The 12302-nt window shown below is 42.8% G+C and overlaps 1 protein-coding gene and 1 non-coding gene across 2 annotated transcripts in view; both read left to right on the top strand.

Moving 5' to 3' along the window:
• Positions 1-12302, top strand: part of SMC3 (structural maintenance of chromosomes 3) — a 241735-nt gene that overhangs the window by 185935 nt on the left and 43498 nt on the right. Inside the window, exons 22-23 of the mRNA XM_053692998.1 lie at positions 8739-8986; positions 9337-9549. Of these exons, the coding sequence (XP_053548973.1) occupies positions 8739-8986; positions 9337-9549 (461 nt within the window). The remainder of the gene's footprint in view (positions 1-8738; positions 8987-9336; positions 9550-12302) is intronic.
• Positions 10253-10334, top strand: TRNAS-AGA (transfer RNA serine (anticodon AGA)). Its single transcript has one exon. It is a non-coding gene; the product is annotated as a tRNA-Ser (tRNA).

The raw sequence follows: 12302 nt of genomic DNA, 5'->3' as shown, positions 1-12302 counted from the left end.
TCCGGCATGGCCTCACAGGTTTTGGTATGCGGATCTTGTCCGGATGGCCTCTTGCCAACCGTGGACTCTTCCGTTAAGACCAGACCTTCTGTCTCAAGGTCCTTTTTTCCATCAGGATCTGAAATCCTTAAATTTAAAGGTATGGAGATTGAACGCTTGATTCTTGGTCAAAGAGGTTTCTCTGACTCTGTGATTAATACTATGTTTCAGGCTCGTAAATCTGTATCCAGAGAGATATATTATAGAGTCTGGAAGACTTATATTTCTTGGTGTCTTTCTCATCATTTTTCTTGGCATTCTTTTAGAATACCGAGAATATTACAGTTTCTTCAGGATGGTTTAGATAAGGGTTTGTCCGCAAGTTCCTTGAAAGGACAAATCTCTGCTCTTTCTGTTCTTTTTCACAGAAAGATTGCTATTCTTCCTGATATTCATTGTTTTGTACAAGCTTTGGTTCGTATAAAGCCTGTCATTAAGTCAATTTCTCCTCCTTGGAGTTTGAATTTGGTTCTGGGGGCTCTTCAAGATCCTCCATTTGAACCTATGCATTCATTGGACATTAAATTACTTTCTTGGAAAGTTTTGTTCCTTTTGGCCATCTCTTCTGCCAGAAGAGTTTCTGAATTATCTGCTCTTTCTTGTGAGTCTCCTTTTCTGATTTTTCATCAGGATAAGGCGGTGTTGCGAACTTCTTTTGAATTTTTACCTAAGTTGTGAATTCCAACAACATTAGTAGAGACATTGTGGTTCCTTCATTATGTCCTAATCCTAAGAATTCTAAGGAGAAATCGTTGCATTCTTTGGATATTGTTAGAGCTTTGAAATATTATGTTGAAGCTACTAAGTCTTTCCGAAAGACTTCTAGTTTATTTGTTATCTTTTCCGGTTCTAGAAAGGCCAGAAAACTTCTGCCATTTCTTTGGCATCTTGGTTGAAATCTTTAATTCATCTTGCCTATGTTGAGTCGGGTAAAACTCCGCCTCAGAGGATTACAGCTCATTCTATTAGGTCAGTTTCTACTTCCTGGGCGTTTAGGAATGAAGCTTCGGTTGATCAGATTTGCAAAGCGGCAACTTGGTCCTCTTTGCATACTTTTACCAAATTCTACCATTTTGATGTATTTTCTTCTTCTGAAGCAGTTTTTGGTAGAAAAGTACTTCAGGCAGCGGTTTCAGTTTGAATCTTCTGCTTATGTTTTTCATTAAACTTTATTTTGGGTGTGGATTATTTTCAGCAGGAATTGGCTGTCTTTATTTTATCCCTCCCTCTCTAGTGACTCTTGTGTGGAAAGATCCACATCTTGGGTAGTCATTATCCCATACGTCACTAGCTCATGGACTCTTGCTAATTACATGAAAGAAAACATAATTTATGTAAGAACTTACCTGATAAATTCATTTCTTTCATATTAGCAAGAGTCCATGAGGCCCGCCCTTTTTTGTGGTGGTTATGATTATTTTGTATAAAGCACAATTATTCCAATTCCTTATTTTATATGCTTTCGCACTTTTTTCTTATCACCCCACTTCTTGGCTATTCGTTAAACTGAATTGTGGGTGTGGTGAGGGGTGTATTTATAGGCATTTTAAGGTTTGGGAAACTTTGCCCCTCCTGGTAGGAATGTATATCCCATACGTCACTAGCTCATGGACTCTTGCTAATATGAAAGAAATGAATTTATCAGGTAAGTTCTTACATAAATTATGTTTTTAGCACTTAAAAATATAGCAATAGATGGTTCTCAGACAGAAGGAAATGAGTGTTTGACATCTAGCTCTCCCCAAGTGTCACAACCAGTAACGCCCGCACAAGTGACGCCAAGCACCTCTAGTACGTCAAATTCATTTACTTTACAAGACATGGCCACAGTTATGAATAAAACACTCACAGAGGTTTTCTCTAAACTGCCTGGTTTACAAGGAAAGCGTGACAGCTCTGGGTTAAGAACAAATGCTGAGCCGTCTGACGCTTCAGTAGCCGTATCCGATATACCCTCACAATGTTCTGAAGTAGAAAAAAATTAGAGGGTCTCCTGAAGAAAATTTTTGTTCATCAAGGTTTTCTTCTCCAACCTATTGTGTGCATTGTTCCTGTAACTACTGCAGCTGCTTTCTGGTTTGAGGCTCTAGAAGAGGCTCTTCAGATGGAGACTCCATTAGAGGATATTATGGATAGAATTAAGGCCCTTAAGTTGGCTAATTCTTTCATTACAGATGCCGCTTTCCAACTGGCTAAATTAGCGGCAAAGAATTCAGGTTTTGCCATTTTAGCACGCAGGGCGTTATGGCTCAAGTCCTGGTCTGCTGATGTATCATCAAAATCTAAATTTTTGAACATCCCTTTCATAGGAAAGACCCTATTCGGGCCTGAACTGAAAGAGATTATTTCAGACATCACTGGAGGGAAAGGCCATGCCCTCCCTCAGGATAAAACAAATAAAATGAGGACCAAACAAAATAATTTTCGTTCCTTTCGGAACTTCAAGAGTAGTCCCGCTTCAGCTTCCCCTTCTGCAAAGCAAGAGGGGAATTTTGCCCAATCCAAGTCAGTCTGGAGACCTAACCAGGCTTGGAACAAGGGTAAACAGGCCAAGAAGCCTGCAGCTGCCTCTGAGACAGCATGAAGGGGTAGCCCCCGATCCGGGACCGGATCTAGTAGGGGGCAGACTCTCTTCGCTCAGGCTTGGGCAAGAGATGTCCACGATTCCTGGGCTTTAGAAATTGTGTCCCAGGGGGAGATTTCACATTTCTCAATTGTCTGCAAACCAGACAAAGAGAGAGGCGTTCTTACGCCGTGTAGAAGACCTACATACCATGGGAGTGATCCGCCCAGTTCCAAAAGAGGAACAAGGGCTAGGGTTTTACTCAAACTTGTTTGTGGTTCCCAAAAAAGAGGGAACTTTCAGACCAATCTTGGATCTCAAAATTCTAAACAATTTCCTCAGAGTACCATCATTCAAGATGGAGAGTATTCAGACTATTCTACCGTTGATCCAGGAGGGTCAATATATGACTACCGTGGACTTAAAGGATGCGTATCTACACATCCCTATTCACAGAGATCATCATCAATTCCTCCGATTCGCCTTTCTGGACAGGCATTACCAGTTCGTGTCCCTTCCCTTCGGGTTGGCCATGGCTCCCAGAATTTTTACAAAGGTGCTAGGGTACCTTTTGGCGGTTCTAAGACCGCGGGGCATAGCAGTGGCGCCTTATCTAGACGACATCTTAATTCAGGCTTCGACTTTCCAGCTAGCCAAGTCTCACACGGACATTGTGCTGGCTTTTCTGAGATCTCACGGGTGGAAGGTGAACATAAAAAAGAGTTCTCTCTTCCCTTTCACAAGAGTTTCCTTCCTAGGGACTCTGATAGACTCGGTAGAAATGAAAATATTTCTGACGGAGGTCAGAAAATCAAAACTCTTAACCACTTGCCGAGCTCTTCATTCCATTCCTCGGCCATCAGTGGCTCAGTGTATGGAGGTAATCGGACTCATGGTAGCGGCAATGGACATAGTTCCTTTTGCCCGCCTACACCTCAGACCACTGCAACTATGCATGCTCAAACTGTGGAATGGGGATTATGCAGATTTATCTCAACTGCATCTGGACCAGGAGACCAGAGATTCTCTTCTCTGGTGGTTGTCTCAGGGAATGTGTTTCCGCAGGCCAGAGTGGCTCATAGTAACGACAGATGCTAGGCTGGGGTGCAGTCTGGAACTCCCTGAAAGCACAGGGCTTATGGTCTCAGGAGGAAACTCTCCTCCCGATAAACATTCTAGAACTGAGAGCGATATTCAATGCGCTTCAGGCGTGGCCTCAGCTAGCTGCGGCCAAATTCATCAGATTTCAGTCGGACAACATCACGACTGTAGCTTATATCAATCATCAAGGAGGAACACTGAGTTCTCTGGCGATCACGGAGGTAACCAAAATAATCCGATGGGCGGAGGATCACTCTTGCCATCTCTCAGCAATCCATATCCCAGGGGTAGAGAACTGGGAGGCGGATTTCCTAAGTCGTCAGACTTTTCATCCGGGGGAGTGGGAGCTTCATCCGGAGGTATTTGCCCAGCTGACTCGGCTATGGGGCACACCAGAATTGGATCTGATGGCGTCCCGGCAGAACGCCAAACTTCCTCGTTACGGGTCCAGCTCCCGGGATCCCCAGGCGGTACTGATAGATGCTCTAGCAGTGCCTTGGTCCTTCAATCTGGCCTATGTATTTCCACCGTTTCCTCTCCTCCCACGTCTGGTTGCCAGAATCAAGCAGGAGAGAGCTTCTGTGATTCTGATAGCACCTGCGTGGCCACGCAGGACTTGGTATGCAGACCTAGTGGACATGTCATTGGTTCCACCGTGGACTCTGCCAATGAGGCAGGACCTTCTAATCCAAGGTCCTTTCAAGCATCCAAATCTAGTTTCTCTGCGTCTGACTGCTTGGAGATTGAACGCCTGATTTTATCAAAGCGTGGTTTCTCTGAGTCTGTCATTGATACCCTGATTCAAGCTAGAAAGCCTGTCACCAGGAAAATCTATCATAAGATTTGGCGCAAATATTTTTATTGGTGTGAATCCAAGGGTTACTCATGGAGTAAGATTAGGATTCCTAGAATATTGTCTCTTCAAGAAGGATTGGAGAAGGGATTATCAGCTAGCTCCTTAAAAGGACAGATTTCTGCATTGTCTATTCTTTTACACAAGCGTCTGGCAGATGTCCCAGACGTTCAAGTTTAGTTTAGTCAGGCTTTAGTCAGAATCAAGTCTGTATTCAAACCTGTTGCTCCGCCATGGAGCCTAAACTTAGTTCTTAAAGTTCTTCAAGAGGTTCCGTTTGAACCTATGCATTCCATAGATATTAAGCTTCTATCTTGGAAAGTTCTGTTTTTAGTAGCTATCTCTGCGGCTCGAAGAGTTTCTGAGTTATCTGCTTTACAGTGAGACTCACCTTATCTTGTTTTCCATGCAGATAAGGTGGTTTTACGTACCAAACCTGGATTCCTTCCTAAGGTTGTTTCCGATAGGAATATCAATCAGGAAATTGTTGTTCCTTCGCTGTGTCCTAATCCTTCTTCAAAGAAGCAACGTCTGTTGCACAATCTTGATGTGGTTCGTGCTTTAAAGTTCTACTTACAAGCAACCAAAGATTTCCGTCAAACATCTTCATTGTTTGTCTATTCTGGTAAGCGGAGAGGTCAAAAGGCTACGGCTACCTCTTTCTTTTTGGCTGAAAAGCATCATCCGTTTGGCTTATGAGACTGCTGGCCAGCAGCCTCCTGAAAGAATTACTGCTCATTCTACTAGAGCAGTGGCTTCCACATGGGCTTCTGTTGAACAGATTTGTAAGGCGGCGACTTGGTCTTCGCTTTATACTTTTTCCAAATTTTCCAAATTCGATACTTTTGCTTCTTCGGAGGCTATTTTTGGGAGAAAGGTTCTACAAGCAGTGGTGCCTTCCTTTTAAGGTACCTGTCTTGTCCTTCCCTTCATCCGTGTCCTAAAGCTTTGGTATTGGTATCCCACAAGTATGGATGAATCCGTGGACTCGATACATCTTACAAGAGAAAACCGAATTTATGCTTACCTGATAAATTTCTTTCTCTTGTGATGTATCGAGTCCATGGCCCGCCCTGGCTATTTAAGACAGGTAGTATATTTTTATTTAAAAAACTTCAGTCACCTCTGCACCCTATAGTTTCTCCTTTTTCTTCCTAGCCTTCGGTCGAATGACTGGGGGGGTGGAGCTAAGGGAGGAGCTTTATAGACAGCTCTGCTGTGGGTGCTCTCTTTGCCACTTCCTGTTAGGAAGGAGTATATCCCACAAGTATGGATGAATCCGTGGAATCGATACATCACAAGAGAGAAATTTATCAGGTAAGCATAAATTCTGTTTTCATGCAGATAAGGTGATCCTTCGTACTAAGTTGGGTTTTCTCCCTAAGGTTGTGACGGATCAAAACATTAATCAGGAAATTGTTGTTCCTTCTTTTTGTCCTTATCCTTATTCACATAAAGAACGTCTTTTGCATAACCTGGATGTTGTGCATGCTCTAAAATTTGACCTTCAAGCAACTAAAGATTTTCTGCAATCTTCTGCCCTGTTTGTTGTTTTCCCTGGAAAGCATAAAAAGGTCAGAAGGCCACTTCTACTACTCTTTCTGTCTGGTTAAGAAGTGTTATACGTTTAGCTTATGAGACAGCTGGACATCAACCTCCTGAGAGAATTATGGCTCATTCAACTAGGGCTGTCTCCCTTCCAGGGCTTTCAAAAATGAAGCTTCTGTGGAGCAGATTTGCAAGGAGGCAACATGGTCCTCTTTGCAGACTTGTTCCAAATTCTACAAATTTTATACTTTTGCCTCAGCTGAGGCTTCTTTTGGGAGAAAGGTTTTTCAAGCGGTGGTGCCTTCTGTTTAGGTCCGCCTGCCTTGTTCTCCCTCCCTTTTCATTCTGTGTCCTCTAGCTTGGGTATTGGTTCCCACTAGTAATTTGAATGAAGTTGTGGACTCTCCATACCATAGGAAAGAAAACATAATTTATGCTTACCGGATAAATTTCTTTCTCTCCGGGCAAGGAGAGTCCACGACCCGCCCTCTCTTTTAATTTTAATTCAGCAGTTTTTTTGAGTAAACCTCAGGCACCTCTATACACTTGTGTTTATTCTTTTTTCATTTTCCTTCAGCTGAATGACTGGGGATTATGGGTAAGGGAAGTTGCTCTGCTGGGGTGCTCTTTGCCTCCTCCTGCTGGCCAGGAGTTGAATATCCCACTAGTAATTAGAATGAAGTTGTGGACTCTCCATGCCCAGAAAGAAAGAAATGTATCAGGTAAGCAAAAATTACGTTTTTTTTCTCTAAAATCTAATTAATTTTGATTACACATTTTCATTAGGATCTGAATTAACCCCTTAATGACCAAGGACGTGCAGGGTACGTCCTCAAAAAAAAAAAAGGCAGTTAATGCCTGAGAACGTACCCTGCACGTCCTCGGTGTGGAAAGCAGCTGGAAGCGATCCTGCTCGCTTCCAGCTGCTTTCCGGTTATTGCAGTGATGCCTCGATATGGAGGCATCCTGCAATAACCATGTATGGCCATCCGATGCAGAGAGAGCCACTCTGTGGCCCTCTCTGCACCGGACATCGATGGCCGGTATCGTTGGTGGGTGGGAGCCGACGTGGGAGGCGGGTGGCGGCCATCGATGGGCCCAGTGATGTGGAGGGGGGCGGGATCTTGGGCGGGGATGACCGGGGGCGGGCGCGTGCACGGGAGGGAGCGGGTGGGAACCGCTACACTACAGAAAAAGGATTTGCTCATCAGGGTTCTAAAACGTAAAATTAATAAAAATAAAAAGCGAAATCAGGGGGTGTTGGGTTAGTATGTGGGAGGGAAGCTACACTACAGAAAAAAAAATGGGGAAAAATAAAAAAATAAAAAATTTCTGCAAATTGGGTACTGGCAGATAGCTGCCAGTACCCAAGATGGCCCCCAAAAAGGCAAAGGGGGATGGTTAGAGAGATGTTTGAGGGGGGATCAGGGAGGTTGGGGGCTAAGGGGGATCCTAAACAGCAGCATATGTAAATATGCTATACAATTTTTTTTAAAAAAAAAAAACAAAGATTCCCTTTATTTTTGTACTGGCAGACATTCTGCCAGTACTTAAGATGGCGGGGAAAATTGTGGGGTGGGGGAGGGAAGGGAGCTGTTTGGGAGGGATCAGGGGGTGTGATGTGTCAGGTGGGAGGCTGATCTCTACACTAAAGCTAAAATTAACCCTGCAAGCTCCCTACAAGCTACCTAATTAACCCCTTCACTGCTAGACATAATACACGTGTGATGTGCAGCGGCATTTAGCGGCCTTCTAATTACCAAAAAGCAACGCCAAAGTCATATATGTCTGCTATTTCTGAACAAAGGGGATCCCAGAGAAGCATTTACAACCATTTATGCCATAATTGCACAAGTTGTTTGTAAATAATTTCAGTGAGAAACCTAAAGTTTGTCAAAAAAATTGTGAAAAAGTGAACGATTTTCTTTATTTGATTGCATTTGGCGGTGAAATGGTGGCATGAAATATACCAAAATGGGCCTAGATCAATACTTTGGGGTGTCTTCTAAAAAAAAATATATACATGTTAAGGGATTTTCAGGGATTCCTGAAAGATATCAGTGTCCCAATGTAACTAGCGCTAATTTTGAAAAAAAAGGGGTTTGGAAATAGCAAAGTGCTGCTTGTATTTATTGCCTTATAACTTACAAAAAAAGCGAAGAACATGTAAACATTGGGTATTTCTAAACTCAGGACAAAATTTAGAAACTATTTAGCATGGGTGTTTTTTGGTGGTTGTAGATGTGTAACAGATTTTGGGGGTCAAAGTTTGAAAAAGTGTGTTTTTTTCCATTTTTTCCTCATATTATATAATTTTTTTATAGTAAATTATAAGATATGATGAAAATAATGGTATCTTTAAAAAGTCCACTTAATGGCGAGAAAAACGGTATATAATATGTGTGGGTACAGTAAATGAGTAAGAGGAAAATTACAGCTAAACACAAACGCTGCAGAAATGTAAAAATAGCCTTGGTCCCAAACGGACAGAAAATGGAAAAGTGCTGCGGTCATTAAGGGGTTAAATGTGGTCATTTTTCAACAGCAGTGGTTTCCACTATATAAATTGCATGTTTAGATCACATTTATGCTGTCTGAGAGTCAAGCAAGACACTTGGGTTTTTTCTTTTTAAGCTCTGGATGTTACAATTGACAAGACAGAAGCTGAGATCAAAGACCTTGTGAAGAGCATGGACCGTTGGAAAAGCATGGAGAAGGATAACATGGACGCTATCAACCACGATACAAAAGAACTTGAAAAAATGACAAATCGTCAGGGAATGCTTTTGAAGAAAAAAGAAGAGTGTATGAAAAAAATCAGAGAATTGGGCTCCCTACCACAGGAGGCATTTGAAAAATATCAGACACTAAGCTTAAAACAGGTAAACATGCGGGAAACTGTTAAATAAATAAATACACATTTTGCTTATTTATTTAATTTGTTTGCTTATTCTAGTATTAAATTGTTAAGGCATTTTGTTTGATGCTGTTAATTACTGTAAATTTTGTCAAGAAACATTTCTAAATTAGAGTTGTAGCTATGTTTCTTGCATAATCAGAAATAAGCATTTATGGGTTTTTGTTAGTTTATTTTTGTTAACAGTTAAAGGTTTTTAAAATTCATACAACCCATTTCCCTCTTGTTTGGCATGAGCACCATACCCAAAGATTGTAACATTAATTTAGTGTTTCAGTTTCAAATAGTAATATTTTTTTTATTTTTTTTCCCCAGTTGTTCCGCAAGTTGGAACAGTGCAATTCAGAATTGAAGAAGTACAGCCATGTCAACAAAAAAGCTTTAGATCAGTTTGTAAACTTCTCAGAACAAAAGGAAAAACTCATAAAAAGACAGGAAGAATTAGACCGTGGCTATAAATCCATTATGGAGCTGATGAATGTCTTGGAACTCAGAAAATATGAGGCTATCCAACTCACGTTCAAGCAGGTGTGTATTTCAAAAAGTGATAAATGTTTTCATAGTTTATCTTTTTGTTTTATACATAAAGAGACAAATGTATAAACGCACATCAAACCTTATTTAAAGGGCTAGTAAACCCTTTGAGATTTTTATGTAAAATATTTAGTTATGCATAATGAAACAACTTTGCAATATCTTTTCATTATTTATTTTTTCCCTTTCTTTCTATTGACACGGTGAGTCCATGGATCATCTAATTACTATTGGGAATATCACTCCTGCCCAGCATGAGGCGGCAAAGAGCACCACAGCAAAGCTGTTAAATATCACCTCCCTTCCCTACAACCCCAGTCATTCTCTTTGCCTACGTTAGAGCAAGGGAGTGGTAAAGTTTAGGTGTTAGAAAGAAGATTCTTCTAGCAAGATTATATTGTTTTTAAGCAGTGCAAGATTGTTCTGCTTTGTCCTAGGGTGTAGCCGTAGTCCATATCAGTCTCTTCAGTAGAGCAGTGGTGGCTTTTAAGTAATGGGAACTTGTGGGGTACAATCCTCACTGCGCCTCCCATGTATTTAATGCTGCGCTAACTTTGCAAGCCTGAGTAAGATTACTCAGTCTTTGTTTTCTTCCACAGGTCCATGTGAGGGAAATGGCCTCTCAAACCTATTGAACTGCCTTGCTTCCTGGCAGAAGTCTAAGGTAAGTAATTTTTTCTGGAAAAGGCCAGCCTGTGTAGTCGTCGCGGAGTGGTTAAGGTGATGGACTAGAAATCTATTGGGGTCTCCCTGCGCAGGTTCAAATCCTGCTGACTACGTCTTTCTTTTAAGCTGGGAGCAAAGATTTCTGGGTTTGCCGTACTGGCCCGCAGAGCTTTATGGTTAAAATCTGGCGATTCCTTACAAGGGTAAGACCTTATTATTTCTGACATGAGAGGAAAGGGTCATTTCCTCCCTCAGGATAAGAGGAATAAGCAGAAGGGACGTCAGAGTAATTTTCGTTCCTTTCGAAACTTCAAGGGTAAGCCCTCCTCTCCCTCTACCAAGCAGGAACAGTCCAAGCCTTCCTGGAGGCCCAACCAGTCTTGGAACAAGGGAAAGCAATCTAAGAAGCCCGCAATTGACTCAGTCAGCATGAAGGGACTGCCCCCGATCCGGGACCGGATCTTATGGGGGGCAGACTTTCTTTCTCCGCTCAGGCTTGGGTTCGGGATGTTCAGGATCCCTGGGCGGTGGACATCGTGTCCCAGGGATACAAACTAGAGTTCAAGACCTTTCCTCCCAGGGGCAGGTTTCTACTCTCAAGATTATCTGTAGACCAGATAAAAAGATAGGCGTTCTTACACTGTGTTCGGGACCTTTCCGACCTGGGGGTGATAGTTCCTGTTCCAATGAAGGAACAATCTGTTTGTGGTTCCTAAGAAAGAGGGAACTTTCAGACCAATTTTAGATCTCAAAAGTCTAAACAAGTTCCTCAGAGTACCGTCCTTCAAGATGGAAACTATTCGTTCCATTCTTCCCTTGGTTCAAGAGGGTCAATTTATGACATCAGTAGATTTAAAGGACGCGTACCTGCATGTTCCCATCCACAGGGATCATCACAAGTTTCTGAGGTTTGCATTTCTAGACAAACACTTCCAGTTTGTGGCTCTTCCATTCGGTCTTGCCACAGCTCCCAGAATTTTTTCAAAGGTTCTGGGATCCCAGTTGGCGGTGCTCCGGTTGCGGGGCATTGCAAGTGGCGCCTTATCTGGACGACATTCTGGTTCAGGCCCCATCTTTTCAGCAAGCAAAATCCCACACAGAGATGTTATCCTTCCTATGATCACACGGATGGAAGGTGAATTTGGAAGAGAGTTCCTTAACTCCAGCTACAAGGGTAGTGTTCTTGGGAACTATAATAGATTCCCTATCAATGAAAATTTTTCTGACAGAAGTCAGGAAATCAAAGATTTTCCATTCTTGTCTGGCACTTCAGTCCTCTCCTCGGCCATCAGTGGCTCAATGTATGGAGGTTATCGGTCTGATGGTAGCTGCCATGGACATCATTCCGTTTGCCTATTTCCACCTCAGACCTCTGCAGTTATGCATGCTTGGGCAGTGGAACGGAAATTATGCGGATCTGTCTCCTCAATTACATCTGGATCAGGAGACAAGGGATTCTCTTCTTTGGTGGTTGTCTCAGGATCATCTCTCCCAGGGAACCTGCTTCCTCAGACCCACCTGGGTGATTGTGACAACAGACGCCAGCCTACTGGGATGGGGAGCAGTCTGGGGCTCTCTAAAGGCTCAGGGGACATGGACTCGGAAGGAGTCTGTTCTACCCATAAACATTCTGGAGCTGAGAGCAATCTTTAATGCTCGCCTGGCCTGGCCTCAGTTAGCCTCTGCCCAGTTTATCAGATTTCAGTCGGACAACATAATGTCAGTGGCTTACATCAACCATCAGGGGGGAACTAAGAGTTCCTTGGCCATGACAGGGGGAGCCAAGATAACTCAGTCGACGGAGACCCACAACCAGTGTTCCCTCTAAGGCCAGTTTTGTGTGCGGCCCAGCAGTGAAACAGTTAATTAGGTAACCACACCCTGCAATTAGCAAACACTGCACAATGCAGATGGCAAGGTATGGTTCTCTTGTTAACTGTTTCACTGCTGGGCTGCACACAAAACTGTCCTTAGAGGGAACACTGCCCACAACTGCTTTCGGTCTGCGATCCACATTCTACGGGTTGACAACTGGGAAGCAGATTTTCTGAGCAGACAAATTTTTCACCCGGGGGAGTGGG

This window comes from Bombina bombina, chromosome 9 (assembly GCF_027579735.1).
Source record: "Bombina bombina isolate aBomBom1 chromosome 9, aBomBom1.pri, whole genome shotgun sequence".
Taxonomy (NCBI): domain Eukaryota; kingdom Metazoa; phylum Chordata; class Amphibia; order Anura; family Bombinatoridae; genus Bombina; species Bombina bombina.
Note: the sequence above shows the minus strand (reverse complement) of the source record. Positions and strands in the feature narration are given on the sequence as shown.